Source organism: Phocoena phocoena, chromosome 14, assembly GCF_963924675.1.
Source record: "Phocoena phocoena chromosome 14, mPhoPho1.1, whole genome shotgun sequence".
NCBI lineage: Eukaryota > Metazoa > Chordata > Mammalia > Artiodactyla > Phocoenidae > Phocoena > Phocoena phocoena.
In genome coordinates this window covers 60,499,684-60,516,812 of record NC_089232.1, presented here as the reverse complement: position 1 = coordinate 60,516,812, position 17,129 = coordinate 60,499,684, and the positions used below count along the sequence as shown (strand labels likewise).

The 17,129-nt window shown below is 41.1% G+C and overlaps 2 protein-coding genes across 7 annotated transcripts in view; one reads left to right on the top strand and one right to left on the bottom strand.

The window, feature by feature from the left end:
• The window catches only part of HEATR5B (HEAT repeat containing 5B), an 85,222-nt gene extending 83,251 nt beyond the window's left edge, over positions 1-1,971 (bottom strand). The window contains exon 1 of the mRNA XM_065890902.1: positions 1,846-1,971. Within this exon, the coding sequence (XP_065746974.1) occupies positions 1,846-1,971 (126 nt within the window). The remainder of the gene's footprint in view (positions 1-1,845) is intronic.
• Positions 1,972-3,095: 1,124 nt separating this feature from the next.
• GPATCH11 (G-patch domain containing 11) lies at positions 3,096-13,928 on the top strand. 6 transcript variants are annotated; one of them, XM_065891278.1, is made up of 9 exons: positions 3,096-3,179; positions 6,844-6,915; positions 7,834-8,060; positions 8,890-8,931; positions 9,708-9,828; positions 9,950-10,040; positions 12,023-12,139; positions 13,047-13,128; positions 13,841-13,928. In XM_065891278.1, the coding sequence occupies exons 2-9, from the start codon at positions 6,857-6,859 to the stop codon at positions 13,894-13,896; spliced, it is 795 nt and encodes a 264-aa protein (XP_065747350.1). In that variant the 5' UTR covers positions 3,096-3,179; positions 6,844-6,856; the 3' UTR covers positions 13,897-13,928. The 6 variants fall into 6 exon arrangements, with proteins under 6 accessions (XP_065747350.1, XP_065747352.1, XP_065747353.1 ...); XM_065891280.1 differs by lacking the exon at positions 3,096-3,179 and having other exon boundaries at positions 6,857-6,915; positions 7,834-8,057; XM_065891281.1 differs by lacking the exon at positions 3,096-3,179 and having other exon boundaries at positions 6,857-6,915; positions 12,032-12,139.
• The last annotated feature ends 3,201 nt before the right edge of the window (positions 13,929-17,129 follow it).

Sequence of the window (17,129 nt, the reverse complement as noted above, 5' to 3'; positions counted from 1 at the left end):
TGAAGCAGGAGTAGAATTAAAAGCAAATAGTGTCTTGGGAACCACAAATAGGAGAAACTTCACACCAACTGTGCATCAACAGTAATGATAACAATTTATTTTTTAATTTGGGTGAAGGGTGTACAGATGTTCATATTATTATGCTTCATAATTTGGATATACTTTTTACATACTCTTTTGTATTTTTCAATTTCACAACAAAAAAAGATATTTTGTGCTTTAAGATAGAGGATCAGCTATGTCAAAAGCTGCTGACGGCTCCATTAAAACAGAATACTGACTGTTGGTTTGGGCAATACAAGACCTGTTTCAGAGTAATGGAGGCAACAAATAACCAGCTGGAGTGGGTTTAAGAGAAAATAGAAACTTCTAGTTAAAGACTGTAAATGAATCCATGCATTAGCTCTGTCTCTCCAGAAACTAAAAGTATACTAAAGGGCAACCAAAAAAAAAAAGCACCAATATAAAAGGGCAAAGAAAACAGAAAAAGAATCAATGCAAAATATAGAAGCCAGGTATCCCCAATATGGAAAGTTAAGAAGAGCCCCAACTTCCAACAGAGGACCCCTGAAAAGCTCATGTTTGTTCGTTGCTGCTCTTGTTTTGAGGCCCCAAATGCTTATGGAAGAGACAGTAAAGTTGTGCCTAGAAATGGAAGGAACGGTTGAGAGTCTATTTAAGAAGCTGTAAGACTCCCACATCTCTCTCCTCCATCCTGAACTTAGTGAGCTCGGGCACAACTGTGGGCTGGGAAAACTGCACTGACAACAGGGGGATTAAGTAAAAGTTTAGACACTGAATGTTGAAGTCCCCAGCCTTCTCCCCCAAATCCTAGAACCTAGCCAGCTAGTCATGTACCCTAGGACACTAGAGTAAAAAAGTCTCTTATAGGGAGTGACTAGCTCAGAAAAACCTAAAGGGGCTCCTCAAAGAATTGGACTAGTCTATGGCGAAGCACACTTCACCCTGACCAGAAAACTTTTACTACTCACTCTAAAATTTGAGCAGACAGCCAAATTTTCCTCAGATGTTTGAGGAAAGCATCTAATTTTAAAGACAGCATCTAATTTTAAAGACAGAAAATAAACACACAAATAATGAAAAGTAACTTGGATGAAAAGATTGTGAAGGAAGAAGGAAAAAGAAAGAAAAGCCTATTATTAACTCTTCAGCGAGACAAGTGAAGATATTGGAATTGCTACACAGCACTGAGGGACCACTTGATGTTGGAGATAATGAATTTAAAGTGACAGCAGTCAGGTTTTCCCTGGTGGCACAGTGGTTAAGAATCTGCCTACCAATGAAGGGGACACGGGTTCAAGCCCTGGTCCGGGAAGACCGCACATGCCGCGGAGCAACTAAGCCTGTGTGCCACAACTACTGAGCCTGTGCTCTAGAGCCCGCGAGCCACAACTACTGAGCCCAAGTGCCACAACTACTGAAGCCCGTGCACCTAGAGCCTGTGCTCTGCAACAAGAGAAGCCACTGCAATGAGAAGCCCGCGCAAGACCCAACGCAACCAAAAATAAAAATTAAAAATAAATAAATTTATTTAAAAAAAAGAAGTGACAGCAGTCATATAATCATGTTTTTCTCCACTCACATTCCGATGTCCAGGTAGAAACATTAAGTCTCTATCCAGGCAATAAGCTGGATTTAAACGAGGTTTGGGTTTTGCCACAGAATAGAAAAGGACAGACAAATTCTTACTACAGTACAGTGTAATATTCTCAAGTTCCACAAATGACCCACAACCTCCAAAACATAATGTGTTTTCTTACAAATCATGTACACATAATAGTCTTTATATATGTTAACCCAGCTAGAAAAAAAGTAATACCATACCTTGTTGGCAGCAACCAAGACTTTATCAAGAAATCGCAACCATTCAAAGATAAAAACTGGTCTCTTCGCTTCAGTGATTTGAGCCAAAGCATCTTCATTCAGCAATAAACTGTGGGCTAACTCCATTACTGAAGTTTTAATTTCACACCTTAAACAAACAATTTTAAAATACTTGTAAGAACTTGTTAATATTAAAAGTCAAACTTAACAAATGTAATCACTAAGAAATGAAAAATAAGGCTTTACTTCTCATTTCATTTGGAGGAAACTTACATAACTTCCTTGAGGCAAAACCTGAGAACCTAATTTTAAAGCATAAGGGTGCAAACAAAAACAAAGGGAAGTCATGCTTGGTGAGGAAGAATGAATAATGGGTTCAAAGGAAAATTAAGATAAATATTGCAAATAAGGCATTATTCCAGAAGGAAAATGCTTAGCAAAACACGTCATTAACCCATTCCATAAACGGGAAAACTGAAGCACCGAGATCAAACACCAGCTGGGCCTGACAACCCATCCTCCTTTTTCCTCTTCCACTGCTCGGTGCACAGCACCCTTCCGCTTCCCCTGCTGCACCTGCCCCAGGAGGAGGTCAAAACGTCCCAGCAGACAGATCCCACACTGGAAGGCTCCAAGAGTCTTCCTACGGGGATGAAGTGGCGGCGGGAGGCCAGGTCCCCGCGGCCGAAGATTCAGCTACAACGCCGGGCGGTCCAGGAACGTAGCTGGCAGAGGCCGCGCGCACTGCAGGTCCGGGTAAACCGGCTATTTGGAGGAAGGCAGCGCAGCGCCGGGCCCGAGGCCGTCTCAGGCCTCGGTCGGGTCACCCGGTCTGTCAACCCCAGGAGGCGGCGACTCGGAACCAAGTCCGGCGCCTGAAAAGGGCAAATGTTCATTACGAACTCGAATTCCGTCCCCAGACCTCTGACAACCTAGTGGGGGCCTTGGTGTGTGTGCGTGTGTGCGTATGTATGCGTGTGTGTGTGTGTGTGTGTGTGTCAACGTGCACGCTACGGCGGCGGACGGGTCGGCCTTACCTCCTAGGCTAGCAAGGGTAGACGAGCTGAGCTCCGCGTCTAGAAGCCGCCAAGGGACCTGAATGCCCCGCCTCCCACACTTCTGCCAGCCGGAAGCGCGAGGACGGCGCGTGCGCGGAAGGCTGATCCTGCGCAAGCGCACTTAACCACGTCCGCCTGGCCCCGCCTGCCTCCGGTTTCCAATTGACGCCGCGGAAACTCAGGTGGGAGCGAAGGCCCAGAGGTCCCGCGCAGGTTGGTGAGCGTCTGCGCAGCGCTAGCTTTCGCGAGCTGGTCTGGGGAGAGTACAGCTGCCAGGTAAGGAGCTGTGGGCGCCTGGTGAAATGATGAAGGGCGGTGATCTGTGCACTGGCTGTGACTACCCATCACACCATCACCAATATTCCCACCCGTGAGTGGTCGCGTCTGTGGCACGCTTGCACCTGGGAGGGGCGTGACAGGGAAGGGATCAGCGGCCCCTGAGAGGAGTGTTTGGGTCTGACGCGCTTCTTGTCACCTTTCTACTGTACATCCAACTATTTAGTCCATCTCTCCACTTGGATGTGTAATGGGACTCTCAGTACATGTGAAGCAGCACTCTTATTGCCACCTCCCTGTCCACTATCTGCCAAAAAACAAAACAAAAACAAAACCTGATGCTACAGTCTAACCGCTCTTAAAAACTGGTAACTCCATTCTTCCAGGTATTCAGACCAAAAGCCTTTTAGTGATCCTTGACATCGATCTTTCCCACGCCGCCGCCAATCCAGCAGCAAATCCCGTTACCTCTATCTTCAGAATATACCCAGAATCCGATCATTTCTTACCACTTACACTGCTGTCACTGTGATCCAAGCCACCGTCATTCTGCCAGGATTATGGCCTTGTGAAGTTTATCCTTATCCTTATGGGAACAGATGATGCTAAAGTATAGTGTACCCATAAAAAGGGGGTTTAAAAAACCTGTAACCCCTCTGCATAGCACTTTAGAGCTAAGTAGTTCCCTTAAAAATAATCGAATCCTATTTGCAGTAGAAAGAGCTCTGAGACCTGGATTTTTTGTGGTGTTGAGCAAGTCATTTAGCCATACTGAGTCTTAATTAAAGCAGGACTAACTGTCCGTACCTTACAGAGTTGTTAATGGTAATTAAAGGGGATAAAAATGTTTGATACACTCGGTAGGTGCTAGATCATTATGTATAAAAATACTATTATTACAAGTGAAGAATCTGAGGTTTAGAGACAGTGGGTGAATTACCACAAGTGCTGGATATAATCTTACATACTTTTAACTTATTGTATTATAATAAAAGGAAAATTAGGCAAAACTAAGCTGTAATGTTTAAGGATGCATGTGTGGGTGATGAAACCATAAGGAAAAGGAAGTGACTGGAAGGGGTGTGATAGGGTAGGGGACAGGGAGGGCTTCTGGGGGGCTGACAAGGTTCTATCTGCTGATATGGGTGATGATTTCTATTATCTTTTGCTGTAGAACAAATTATTCTAAAGTTTAGCAACTTGAAATAACTATAATCATTTATTATCTCACAGTTTCTGTGGGTCAGGAATTTGTTAGTGGTTTAACTTAGCCTGGAATTTAAGAAGTTGTAATGGGGACTTCCCTGGTGGTCCAGTGGTTAAGACTCCGTGCTTCCAGTGCAGGGGGCATGGGTTCGATCCCTGCTTGGGGAACTAAGCTCCCACATGCCGCACCACGCGGCCAAAAAGTAATAAATAATCAAAAAATTAAAATTAAAAAAAGAAGTTGTAAGGAAGATGCCAGCCCACAGTGAGCATCTGAAGGCTTGACTGGGGCTGGAGGATCCATTTCCAAGGTGACTCACTCATGTCACTCCCAAGTTTGTGCTGGTTGTCAACAGGAGGCCTCAGTTCCTCCTGTGTGGACTTCTCCATAGATCTGCTTAAATATCCTTACTATATAACAGCTGACTTCCTTCAGAGGGAGTGATCTAACTAACTTCAGAGTTTGAGTGATCTAAGAGCTGTAGTGTCTTTTGTGACCAAGAAGTCACACTCCACCATTTATTCAGTATTCTGTTGGATACATAAGTCAACCCGTTCACTGTGGAAGGATGTTGAAAACCAAGAGGTAAAAATCACTGGGGGCCATCTTGGAGGCTACCACATGGTTACAAGAGTGTTTGCCTCATAAAAATGCACTAAGCTACACATTTATTTTATGCAGTTTTCTGTATTGATAGATTTACAAGAAGATTTAAAAAAAAAAAGACATGGCAACACAGGAAGAAAGTATTCCATTATTACAAAATCAGAAATATAATTAAAGACCCTACTTATCCTCATCATAGCTAAACCCTGAGGATTTATGATGTTTAGGACACAGTGGTAGGCAGTGGGCATACAGGGGACTTATCTTTATGGTTTACAGCCTAGTTGGGAAGATATACATTAAAAATATAAAAACCAGTACAGTAATACTGTTTTCATCCAATGTAATTGTCCAGACTCTTGGTTACAGTTGACAGAATGCCTGTTCAAACAAGCTTAACTAATGAGGAAACTTATCAGCCTATGTAGCTGGGAAGAATGGTAGGTCATAGCATTAAAGAAAGAGCTGCAGGAATCAGGGCCTTGAGAACTAGGGTTGGAGACTCATTGCCTTTAGTCCTGTCTCTATCTGGCTTCATTCTGCAGAACAGGATCTCTTTGAATGGCCAAGAAGATGGCCATCCACAGCCCAGCTTCACATACTTCCAGTTTAGAAACCCCAACAAAGAGAGCTTCTTTTCCCTGCGATCCATATATTTGTATCATTAGGGAAAGAGATGCTTACTTGCCCTGTTTAGGTCATCCCCTCGCCTTTGCTAGGACATAAGATACTATAACTGGCCATCTTGTGCCCAAGTGAGTATATGGTACAAAGATTGCCACCCTCCACTAGAACCACAAGGAGGGCAGAGGGCCGGGTTTCCAAAGGGAAGGATGGTGAGCAGGCCAAAACAGCATATGTGCAGTGCAACAAGTGACTCCGCTTTTGTATCCAGGAACTGGACCAGCAGCATTGACAGCACCTGGGCGCCTGTTAGAAATGCAGGACCTCAAGCTCCAGCTCAGAATCAGACTGCATTTTAAGAAGATTCCAGGGCAATTCATATACACAGTAAAGTTTGAAGTGTACTTTGTAATTACATGATTTTAACTACTTTGGATAGAAACTGTCCTCAAAAGTGTTTCCACATAAGTGAAGTGTTAACTATATCAAGTTACAAATGAACAGCTTGAACATAAAGTGCTGTGGAGAGAGGCCTGAAGTGGTCAGGACAGGCTTTTGTGAAGGACGGTAACCTAGGCTTAGGAGGAGGAAACTGCCTGTGGTGTGTTCAGAGGGCAATGAGAGAGACCATGTGGCATGACTAATGAGTCCTAGAGGAGAGTCAGAGGTCAGATTATGAAGGATCTCTCTGGCTACCATGTGAAAATGATGGTTCCTCCACTGCCCACAGGGTAAAGTTTACGAAGGATTTGAAACTGGCAAGTAACATGCCCTGACATGTTTTTAAAAAACCACTCTGGAGAGGTTCTAGAGGATGGGTTGGAGGAGGAGAGGCCAAAGGCAATGAGACCAATTAGGAAGCAGTTGTAATAGTTCAGGTGAGAAAAAAATGCCTGAACGAAAGCAGTGGTCACAACTATAGGAAAAAATGCCTATGGGGGATAATACGGAGGAAGAGTTGACAGAGGTTTATGAGAGGTCAGGAAGGGGGAGATAGTGGTGATGTTAATTTGGAAATACAGGGATGAAGGAGGTCTTGGGAGGGGGAAGAGAATGAGTTGTTTGGATTATTGAGTTTGAGAGCTCCGCCCAGAAGGATGTCAAAAGGACACTTGAATATGGAGTAGAACTCTAGAGAAAGGTCATGGCTGGGAATGCATACAGGTTTATTTCCATTTTGGTAAACTGAAAATTAGTAATCGTTACTTTGTCCTATTTGATTTGTAGATGGTTTTGCCATATGAAGCTGAAAATGGCAGAAGAGGAGGACTATATGTCTGATTCCTTCATTAATGTCCAGTAAGTAAATATGCACACCTCATGAAATGATATATGTAAGACATTAGTGGAGATTTTTCAGCAATGCCATTGATTTTATATATTTTTATTTTTTATAAATTTATTTATTTAATTTACTTATTTTTGGCTGCGTTGGGTCTTCACTGCTGAGCAGCCCCCTTCCAGCTGCAGTAAGCAGGGGCCACTACTCGCCGCAGTTTGTGGGCCTCTCACTGCTGTGGCCTCTCCCGTTTCGGAGCACGGGCTCCAGGTGAGCGGGGTTCAGTAGTTGTGGCATGCAAGCTCCAGAGCGCAGGCCCAGCAGCTGTGGTGCACAGGCCCAGTTGCTCCGTGGCATGTGGGATCCAACCGGACCAGGGCTCAAACCCATGTCTCCTGCATTGGGAGGCGGACTCCCAACCACTGTGCCACCAGGGAAGCCCTAAGCAATGCCGCGGATTTTAAAGATGAGGTTGGAAGTTAGTCTTATTGCTTCATGGAGATACTTCCTACATGTCTATAGTACAAAGGTACTAGAAATCTCTTCTTCCTTTTTAATGCTAGGTGTTTTTTTCCTGCCCTTGATTCTTTTTATTCCCCTCTTCCAAGGATATTTACTGTTTTACTTCATTTCATCTCATCGCCTCTTAATACCTGCTGTCCAGCTTTGATTTTTATTATAGCCAACCTCTTAGAAAAATTAGTCTGAACCTACTATTTCTAATTTCTTCAACTCTGTACTTTTAGTTTCTTACAATATGGTACCAGCCTTCATCATTTTAACTAACACAGCCATTCTCAAAGGACATTGGTTATGTTCTAACAAAGATGCTCCTAGAGGTAGCACTGAAATATTAAGTAGTGTCAAGTGAGTAAGTGGCAAAGCTATGAGAAACTTCCATGTACTGGTCCAAAATAACCTTTTCCCTCATTCTTCAGAGAAGATATCAGACCAGGCTTGCCAATGCTGAGGCAAATCCGAGAAGCCCATCGAAAAGAAGAAAAGCAACAGGAAGCTAATTTGAAAAATAAGCGGAAGAGTTTAAAAGAAGAAGAACAAGAGAGACGTGACATTGGACTGAAGAATGCACTAGGCTGTGAAAACAAAGGGTTTGCTTTGCTCCAGAAGATGGGATACAAAAGTGGTCAGGCCCTCGGCAAAAGTGGTGAGTCACAGCCAGAAATTTAGCTGTAATTTATTGATGAGTACCAGTGATGACTCTTTAATCTCTGTCCCTCTACACAGAAATTGAAACAACTTAAGCTTCTTAGGCTCTTATTGTTGCTGGCAAGCTTATGGAGAACTTCCATCTTCCCACATCCACTTAGACATGTGCCATCAAGAGCTGCTTATCTGCCCAGCTCGGCCTCAAAGGCGCTAACAAGTGGGATGGACGAGGCTTACAATGGAGGCAGCAGCTAAGAATGGTGACAAGAGAAGGGTTAAGAAGTACAGTGGCCCAAAGGACAGTGAAGCAACATCGAAGATGATGGCAGGACTCTGCCCTGCTTGCTCTGTACCTGTGGCAGCTGCCTGAGTGACCCCTCAGCTGGAGAAGCTCAGTTCTCACCTCTCTTTTAGGAATGAGATTACTTATTAAGAGATAGAGGCCATATACATATAGTAGCTTCTGTAAGCTGTTTTTCTCCTCTTCTCTCCTTTATTGTCATTGCTTTGACCTTCACTTCGCAAGGCTTTGCTCTCTCTTGTGGCTCCCACCCTCCTGGATATATATCAGTGTTTTCACTTCTTAAAATCCTTCCTACCTTGAGGTGGCGTTGCAGGCTGTGGATCAGCCTTATCGAGGACTAAGTATTTGAAGGCAAGGGTGGTAGTTGATTGTAGAGTATTGATGTTCAGTTACAGTTTTGAGTATCATTGAAACTGAAAGGGATAAGTATAGAACATTGTAAAGTTGCATACTGCACCTACCTGTAGTTTGAGGAAGAATTTCTAAAGTAGTTTGTGTTTTGTTCTCTATTTTTTTTTTTTAGGAGACGGTATTGTTGAACCAATTCCTCTTAATGTCAAAACAGGTATGTAATTATTTTTGAGGCTATTTACCAGTAATAACAACTTACACTTAAATTTAGCACATATATTTGCTTAATAAATACTTTTTTATGGTGGTACTATTACAGTTCTTATCATAAGACACCCTCAGTAAAATGTTTCTTAGTTAAATTTCTAGACCTTTTAAACTAAAAATACAAGTAAGTTTTAGTCAGTATAAAATAAAATTTTAATCATAAAAATAGGGGAAAAAGTGTTGTAACCATTAACAACACAAAGCTATTTTTGTCCACTGAGTGTCCTAAAAGTATCCTGAGACAGATGTATCCATTAAATGTTTTTCTTAATACTTTGGACAAATTAAAGAGAAAAAATATATACTTTATTTGTTCAGCATATTTATATGTAAGTATGACAGTTGATACTGTTTTCCCAATTTGAAAAAATGTGTATAGTATTACCATCTTATTAGATCAGACCAATGATCTTTGTAAAAATCAAATTATGTGTTTGGGTTAAAAAAAATCTCTAGTGTTTTCTCCCATCCTTCTTATCAAATGATTTTGAGTGACTGTACTCAAATTAGAATTGCATTTAATCTGTAAGTATTTAGGGAATTCCCTGGCAGTCCAACAGTTAGGACTTGGCGCTTTCACTGCCTAGGGCTCGGGTTCAGTCCCTGGTTGGGGAACTAGGAACCCACAAGCCGCAATGTGTGGCCAGAAAAAGAAATTTTAAGTTGTCTTGTTTTGAAATATAAAGTCAGTACATTTCTCATCAGTGTTTCCTGTTTGAGCAGGAAAAAGTGGCATTGGTCATGAGGCATTACTAAAACGGAAAGCAGAGGAAAAATTGGAAAGCTACAGAAGAAAGATTCACATGAAAAAAGAAGTTGAAGAAAGAGCTGCAGAACAGTTTCGGTATTTTAGCTGTTTATAGTTTCACCTTTTCTTTATTGTGGTATGTTTTCTGGTACTTGGACATATAAAATGGATGAAGAGAGCACAGACCTCTAGTGTACTATTTTTTTCTTTGAATCAGAATGCGACTTAAAAATAAGCAAGATGAAATGAAGCTAGAAGGAGATCTTAGAAGAAGCCAGAGAGCCTGTCAACAGTTGGATACTCAGAAGGTAAGCCTTTACCTGCTTGCAGTTTGGTAAAGTGTTTTGGCACCCAGTGTGATTTGCTGTGTATTTTTATTGTTAAAAAGAGAGAGAGAAAGAGAGAACTCCAAGCCTGGTGTATCTACCCACTAAAGCTTTCATTTAAGATGCATTATTGATCTATGATAACTGATACTCATAATAATGACTTGTTCTCTGCAAGAACCTGAGTAGTCTGAATTATCCTCCAAGGGTAAATTACCATTTTTACACTTAACTGTTCTCCACTTATTTGAATATTGATTACTCAGGACTATTATGTGTGGAAATTCTGTTCACCAGGATATTCGGTTAGCCAGAATAGCCTATTTTCAGTCCATATCCAATACCATATGTGTCTCTAACTAGTAAAATCATGGTAGACTACTATCTATTTCAGATTTGAATGGTTCTTAAAATTCAATTTTTGATTTGATTTCATTTCTTTTTTATTTTGATGGTTCAATTACCATCAAAATAAAATAACTTCATTTAAAGTCTCAAAAATGGAGGGCTTTGGACTTCCCTGGTGGTGCAGTGGTTAAGAATCCACCTGCCAATGCAGGGGACATGGGTTCAAGCCCTGGTCCGGGAAGATCCCACATGCCGCAGAGCAACTAAGCCTGTGCTCCACAACTACTGAGCCTGTGCTCTACAGCCCGTGAGCCACACCCCCTGAGCCTGTATGCTACAGCTACTGAAGCCTGCACGCTCCAGGGCCCGTGCTCCACAACAAAGAGAAGCCACCGCAATGAGAAGCCCGCGCACCGCAATGAAGAGTAGCCCCGCTCGCCACTAGAGAAAGCCCGCCTGCAGCAACAAAGACCCAACACAGCCATAAATAAATAGATAGATAGATAGATAGATAAAAATGGGGGGCTTCCCTGGTGGCACAGTGGTTAAGAATCCACCTGCCAATGCAGGGGACACGGGTTCGAGCCCTGGTCTGGGAAGACCAACATGCCGCAGAGCAACTAAGCCTGCGAGCCACAACTACTGAGCCTGCGCTCTGCAGCCTGCGAGCCACAACTACTGAGCCTGTGTGCCACAACTACTGAAGCCTGCACGCTCTAGGGCCCGTGCTCCACAACAAAGAGAAGCCACCGCAATGAGAAGCCCGCGCACCGCAATGAAGAGTAGCCCTGCTCACCGCAACTAGAGAAAGCCCGCCCGCAGCAACGAAGACCCAACGCAGCCAAAATAAATAAATTTATTTATTTTAAAAATAAATAAAATAAAGTCTCAAAAATGGGGACTTCCGTGGTGGTGCAATGATTAAGAATCTGCCTGCCATTGCAGGGGACATGGGTTCAATCCCTGGTCCAGGAAGATTCCACATGCTGCAGAGCAACTAAGCCCGTGCGCCACAATTACTAAGCCTGTGCTCTAGAGCCTGTGAGCCACAACTACTGAAGCCTGCATGCCTAGAGCCCGTGCTCATCAACAAGAGAAGCCACCGCAGTGAGAAGCGCTCGCACCGCAATGAAGAGTAGCCCCCGCTCGCCGCAACTAGAGAAAGCCCACTCGCAGCAACGAAGACCCAATGCAGCCAAAAAAATAAATTTTTTTTAAAAAGGAATGTTTCCTTCAATTAAAAACAAAAGTCTCAAAAATGTTTGTAAAATTCCCTTCATATGTAAATAGATTGCTGGAAGCAATCTCTCTTTTCTCTATTTCCATAGGACATTATTTTGAATATGTGTCGTGATACTTAAGATTTCCTCACTGATATGTATATTTTATACCCATTAAGCTACTTATACCCATAGCTTCTTTTCCCTACTAGATTGTCAGCAACTGGGAGGCAGTATTCTAACTGGGTTTTGCATCCCCATAGTTCATAGTGCTTTACTCTTAAAGCAGCACTCAGTAAATATTTAATTGAGAGAATGAATTCATGTTGACAGGAGCATACTTGTGATAGAGTTATGTTTAGCTGTGTTTAATTGGGAATAATTCTACATTTTCAGAATATTCAGGTTCCCAGGGAGACATGGTACTGGTTGAGGCTTGAAGAGGAAACTGAAGAAGAGGAAGAGGAAGAAAAAGAACAAGATGAAGATGAATATAAGAGTGAAGACTTAAGTGTATGTGTTGTGACCAGTTCTGTAAGCCGGCTGTCTCAGCCTTGGCACGATTAACATTTTGAACTGGGCAGTAGTTTGTTGTCGGGGCGTTCTGTGCATTGTGAGATATCTGAGAGCATCTGTGGCCTCCACCCACCAGATGTCCATTGCACTTCCCCCTTGTGACAACGGAAAATGTCTTCAGACATTACTACATTTTCCCCTGAGGGGAAAAAATCACCCCTTCAGAACCACTGCATTACAGGTTTATTTCATGAACCCCAGAGCAAAACTTAATATAATTTTAAACCCCGTTAGCTTCAGTCTACCCTCTCACCCCAGTTTTAGTTTGGATGATGGATTAGCCGCAAATGTAACTTATGTTAATTTCTACCTTGTTTCCTGCTGAACTCCTGGAAGTGATTCTGAGTACCTCCCTCCCCCACCCACAAACAAAACAAAGCAAAAAAACACAATTCAAAGGAAGTAGAGATTATTCAAGAAAAGAATACACATTTCTATGGTTACTTTGTATAAAAGAGTATGTACCAGACGTTCACAATTTGAAAACCATATGTTCCACTTAACTGGGAGACCATTGATGAGAACTTTAGTGGTAGACACAGTTTCACCCAGATTTGTTGAAAGTAGAAGGGGTCTTTAAAGGATGCTTATTCTAATAGAGCCAGCCAAGATCTATTGTTGAAATGTTAACAAGGGGTCTCTGTTGTGTCTGACAGATGTGAAAATAGGGTAACTGGTAAACTGGGACATGTTCTAATATTTTCTGCCCTTGACACCTCTCCTAACTGGTTGAGCCTGTAGTAGAAGATTTAGGGCCTTAGGGTAATTCAGCATGATCTGAGAGACCCGAAAACCAAGATTCTGTTCAATGTGAACTATTAATATGCTTGTATCCTATATCTAGGTACTGGAAAAATTACAAATATTGACTAGTTATTTACGAGAAGAACATCTGTATTGTATTTGGTGTGGAACAGCCTATGAAGGTAAGAAGATACTTTATGCTTTTTAAAAATATTGAGTACAAACACAAAACATTGATTTTAGCTTTGATTTTTTATGAAAGTCACATTTCCCATAGACAATGGAAATTTTTTTATTCCCTCCAAATGGCCATGTTGGATGAATGCTTTAAAAAAATAGTGGACAGAGAAATAATTGAGGGTTGATTAAAGGTGCTTTTAACTTTTCAGAAACTGAATGTACAGAAGGGAATTTTTCAGTCTTCTATTTCAAAAGAAATAGAGTTTTTAATCACTTGAGGATGTTGAATTTTTTTCATGCTTTATTTTTCATGACTCTTCAGCTACCTGAAAAATATAGTAAATTTTTAGAACTAATTTTTTTGTATTTAGGTAGAATACTATCCCTGAACCATAAAAATCAGAATGTTGAAATCCACTCCATTGTTTTTTCATTGTAAGGAAAGAAGTGGTTTAAAATGTGTCAAATGTCTTAACAGACACAAGTGCTTTCTCTTCGAACACACTTGCCCAAGTCAGCTTTGCTAACTTGAATTTAAGGACTTTATACATGAGAGGTGAAGAATTTTGGGTTATTGTTGTATCTTTTCCTCGTTTGTTTAGCAGAGTAAGAAGCAAACACAGCTACAAAATACATGTCATGTTGAAATGATTTTCTAGAATGGTATACTATGCAATTTGTATTAATTGTTCCTTTTCCTCACATAAATTACAGATAAAGAAGACCTGTCTTCAAATTGCCCAGGACCAACTTCTGCAGATCATGACTAAGATTATTCTCAATAAAGTAGAAGCTTGGCAAATGTTATTGTTTCCTAAAGATAGACAGTTGAGCAGTTAGAATTTCCAAATTTTTGATACCAGTAAAGAAAGAGGGCCTTTATATGTTTCATTGTTTTTATACATTAGAAGTACTTTGTACTTTAGAATATAATTGTTCACTGGCTTCAAAAACATAATGGAAAGCCATTTCAGAACACAAGTATCATAGACATGGGCAATTACAATTTATGACTCTTTTGTGACGTTTATGGGATTTAAGGACACCAACTCTCTTATTCACTTTGGAACAAATTGAGAAATAAGACATAGGAGTTAGAGATCAAAATATCAGCTTTATTATCAATGAAATAAAGAGCTAGTTGACTTGTTCTCCAGTCATGCTCCCTGCGAGATCTCCCTGGTTAGAGAGAACTGCCGACCTTGCCTCAGAGGGACAGAGCCCATCTTTGCATTAGGAGACCATTAGCTTTCAAGGTGAGAGAACCAAACCCTCAGGGGTGGGGCCATACATGCTCAGTTCCTTTTCCCCAAATCACTCATCAGATGAGACACCTCTCTGTTGAGACGGAATGAATACAGGTTCACAGAGCTTGTTCCCACACTCCTCTCTTCCAAGGAGCAAGAAGTTCCCTTCATGCAAGCATGAGAAGGAGGGGAAAAGTATTCCCCTCAATAAGAGTAATGTCAGAGGCAAGGTTCCATTAATAGTACTTAATTCTAATCAGTTTTAGAAACAAAGTAGTTATGACATTCCGTAAAATCGTTGAGTTTTCATAGCAATGTGTATATCCATTATAAGTGAACAATTGCCCATTTTGGCTAAAGAAACAATAATCAGGAGTAACCTTAAATATCAGGTGATCCAACTTCTTAATCCCTTTGACAACATTCCTAGCAGGTGGTAATCCAACCTCTGCCTTTATTCCTCCAGCCACAGAGAGCTCACTGCCTTAAAATGGACCGTTGCATTGCTGGGTAACTCTAAGTCATTTTAAAAGTTATTTTTCTGTCTTAAGCTGAATTCTGCTTCCCTATAATTTAACCAGATATAGCTAAAGACATACCATGTGGCACACCTCTAGAGAGCTCCATCTAAGTTTGGGCATCAAAATCATGAACTTTTTTAAAGTTCACAAGCTCAGGTGCCACGCTTAGTGACTTGATTCAGCTAGTCTAGGATAGTTTCTGGATATCTATTTATTTTAAAGTTCTAAGAATGTGTCTGATTATCACCTGTGGATGAGAACTAGTGCTCTAGGTTAAACTAGAGCATGACTGTTCTTCGGATCAAGTTGTGACCTCATCTGTACAATTTTACAGCTCACCTTTCAGTAGCATTGAGCAAGAGATCAGCCTCTTCTTTTTATTATAAACAGCATACCTGACAACATAGCAGAAGCTAACCTACACTTGCCCAAATTAAGATAATCAATAGTACGAGTTGTATTAGCCTCTGACCTAATTTGACCTAGTTCACTTGTTCTCAAGTCTAACTTGGGGAGCTTTAAAAAAAATGATATTACAAAGGTCCCACCTCCAGAGATTCTGATGTAATTGGTCACTGTGGCGTGTCTATCACTACCCTTGATTCTAAAATGCAGCAGAGGGACTTCCTGGTGGCGCAGTGGATAAGACTCCACGCTCCCAATACAGGGGCGCGGGGTTAGAGCCCTGGACAGGGAACTAGATAACAACACACACATGCCGCAACTGAGAGTTCACATGCCACAACCAAGGAGCCTGCCTGCCTCAACTAAGACCCCATGCAATCAAATAAATAAATAAATAAAATGCAGCAGAGCTTGAAAACGTAGTTAACTTCTGGGCCTCAGTTCTTCATCTAGAAAATGAATTATGATTTTTATGAATATAAATACATATATAAAATATTGGAGCTTATATAGTTGGATAAAACTGACAGTTACTTTTTCCATTTAAAAAAATCGTAACATTGTATTAACAGATAAAACAAAGTATATCTTCTTCTTGGAATTATAGTCACATCCTTTCCTGTCATTTCAGCCAACAAACCAACATTCATTTGGACAGACCCAGCGCCATGTGGATAATTTCAGACAGAATGGAGTTAGGAACTGGCTTCCTTTTCTCCTCTTACTGACTGTAGGGCAACCTGCCCAGTGGCCTAGAGTATTTTGAATATGTCTGTGAGCAAATATGCTGTGAATGTAGGAATAACCTTGATGGAACCCATAAATCCACCAGAGTTGTGGTCTGCATTTCCAGGCCAGAGGCCAGAAATTTACTTGTTGTCATTTACTTTTGTTTATATTGTACTATGTTTATTCTCAGAGTCCTATCTAGAATTTCTAAAATGTTTCATTTTCCTACTTATAAACCCAAAATACTGGAGCTTTTAAAATTCAAAATAAATAGACTTTAATATACTAAATTGGTTTACCATACCCACCTTTACTTTGTTATTTATCAACATTTAATTGTTGAAATTTTACAGTGAACATTATTATTATTTAGTATTAGACACATTTTGCAGGATCAAGTATATGAAATTCTTAACTACTAATTCAAAAGCACTTATAGAGTTCCTGCTTAAATGCAGGGTAATACACTTGCTGCCTTGGGGCAAATCAAAATGAGAGAGCCTGTCCCTGCTTTCCAGAAATTTACAAGGAGGGAAACACCCATGCAGGGATAACTGAGCTCCAAGGCAAACTGGTAGGTACAATACTGAAGAACTAAATAACTGAAGTATTAGGGAGAAGTTTCATTCCGAGTGGGAGATGGTAGAACACTATGGTAGCAGCACTGAATTTGGGCTTTGAACATAACTTTGATATGCAGTTATGAGGAAGGCGTTACAATATGACCCAGCATTTCCACTCTTAAGTTATACCCAAGAGAAATGGAACCGTGTCCAGATAAAACTCATACACCAATATTCATTGCAACATTATTCATACTAGCCAGAAAGTAGAAACCCAAATGTCCATCAGCTGATGAATAGGTGAATTAAATGTGATATATCCATATAATTGAATATCATTTGGCAATAAAAGGGAAAGGAATTTCCATCCATGCTATACCACAGATGAAAACATACTAAGTGAAAAAGACCACATACTGTATGATTCCATTTACACAAAATGTCCAGAATAGGCAAGTCTATGGAGATAGAAAGTAGATTAGTGGTTGCCTAGAGTTGGAGGAAGATGAGGGATGGCTGCTAATGGGTACAGGGTTTC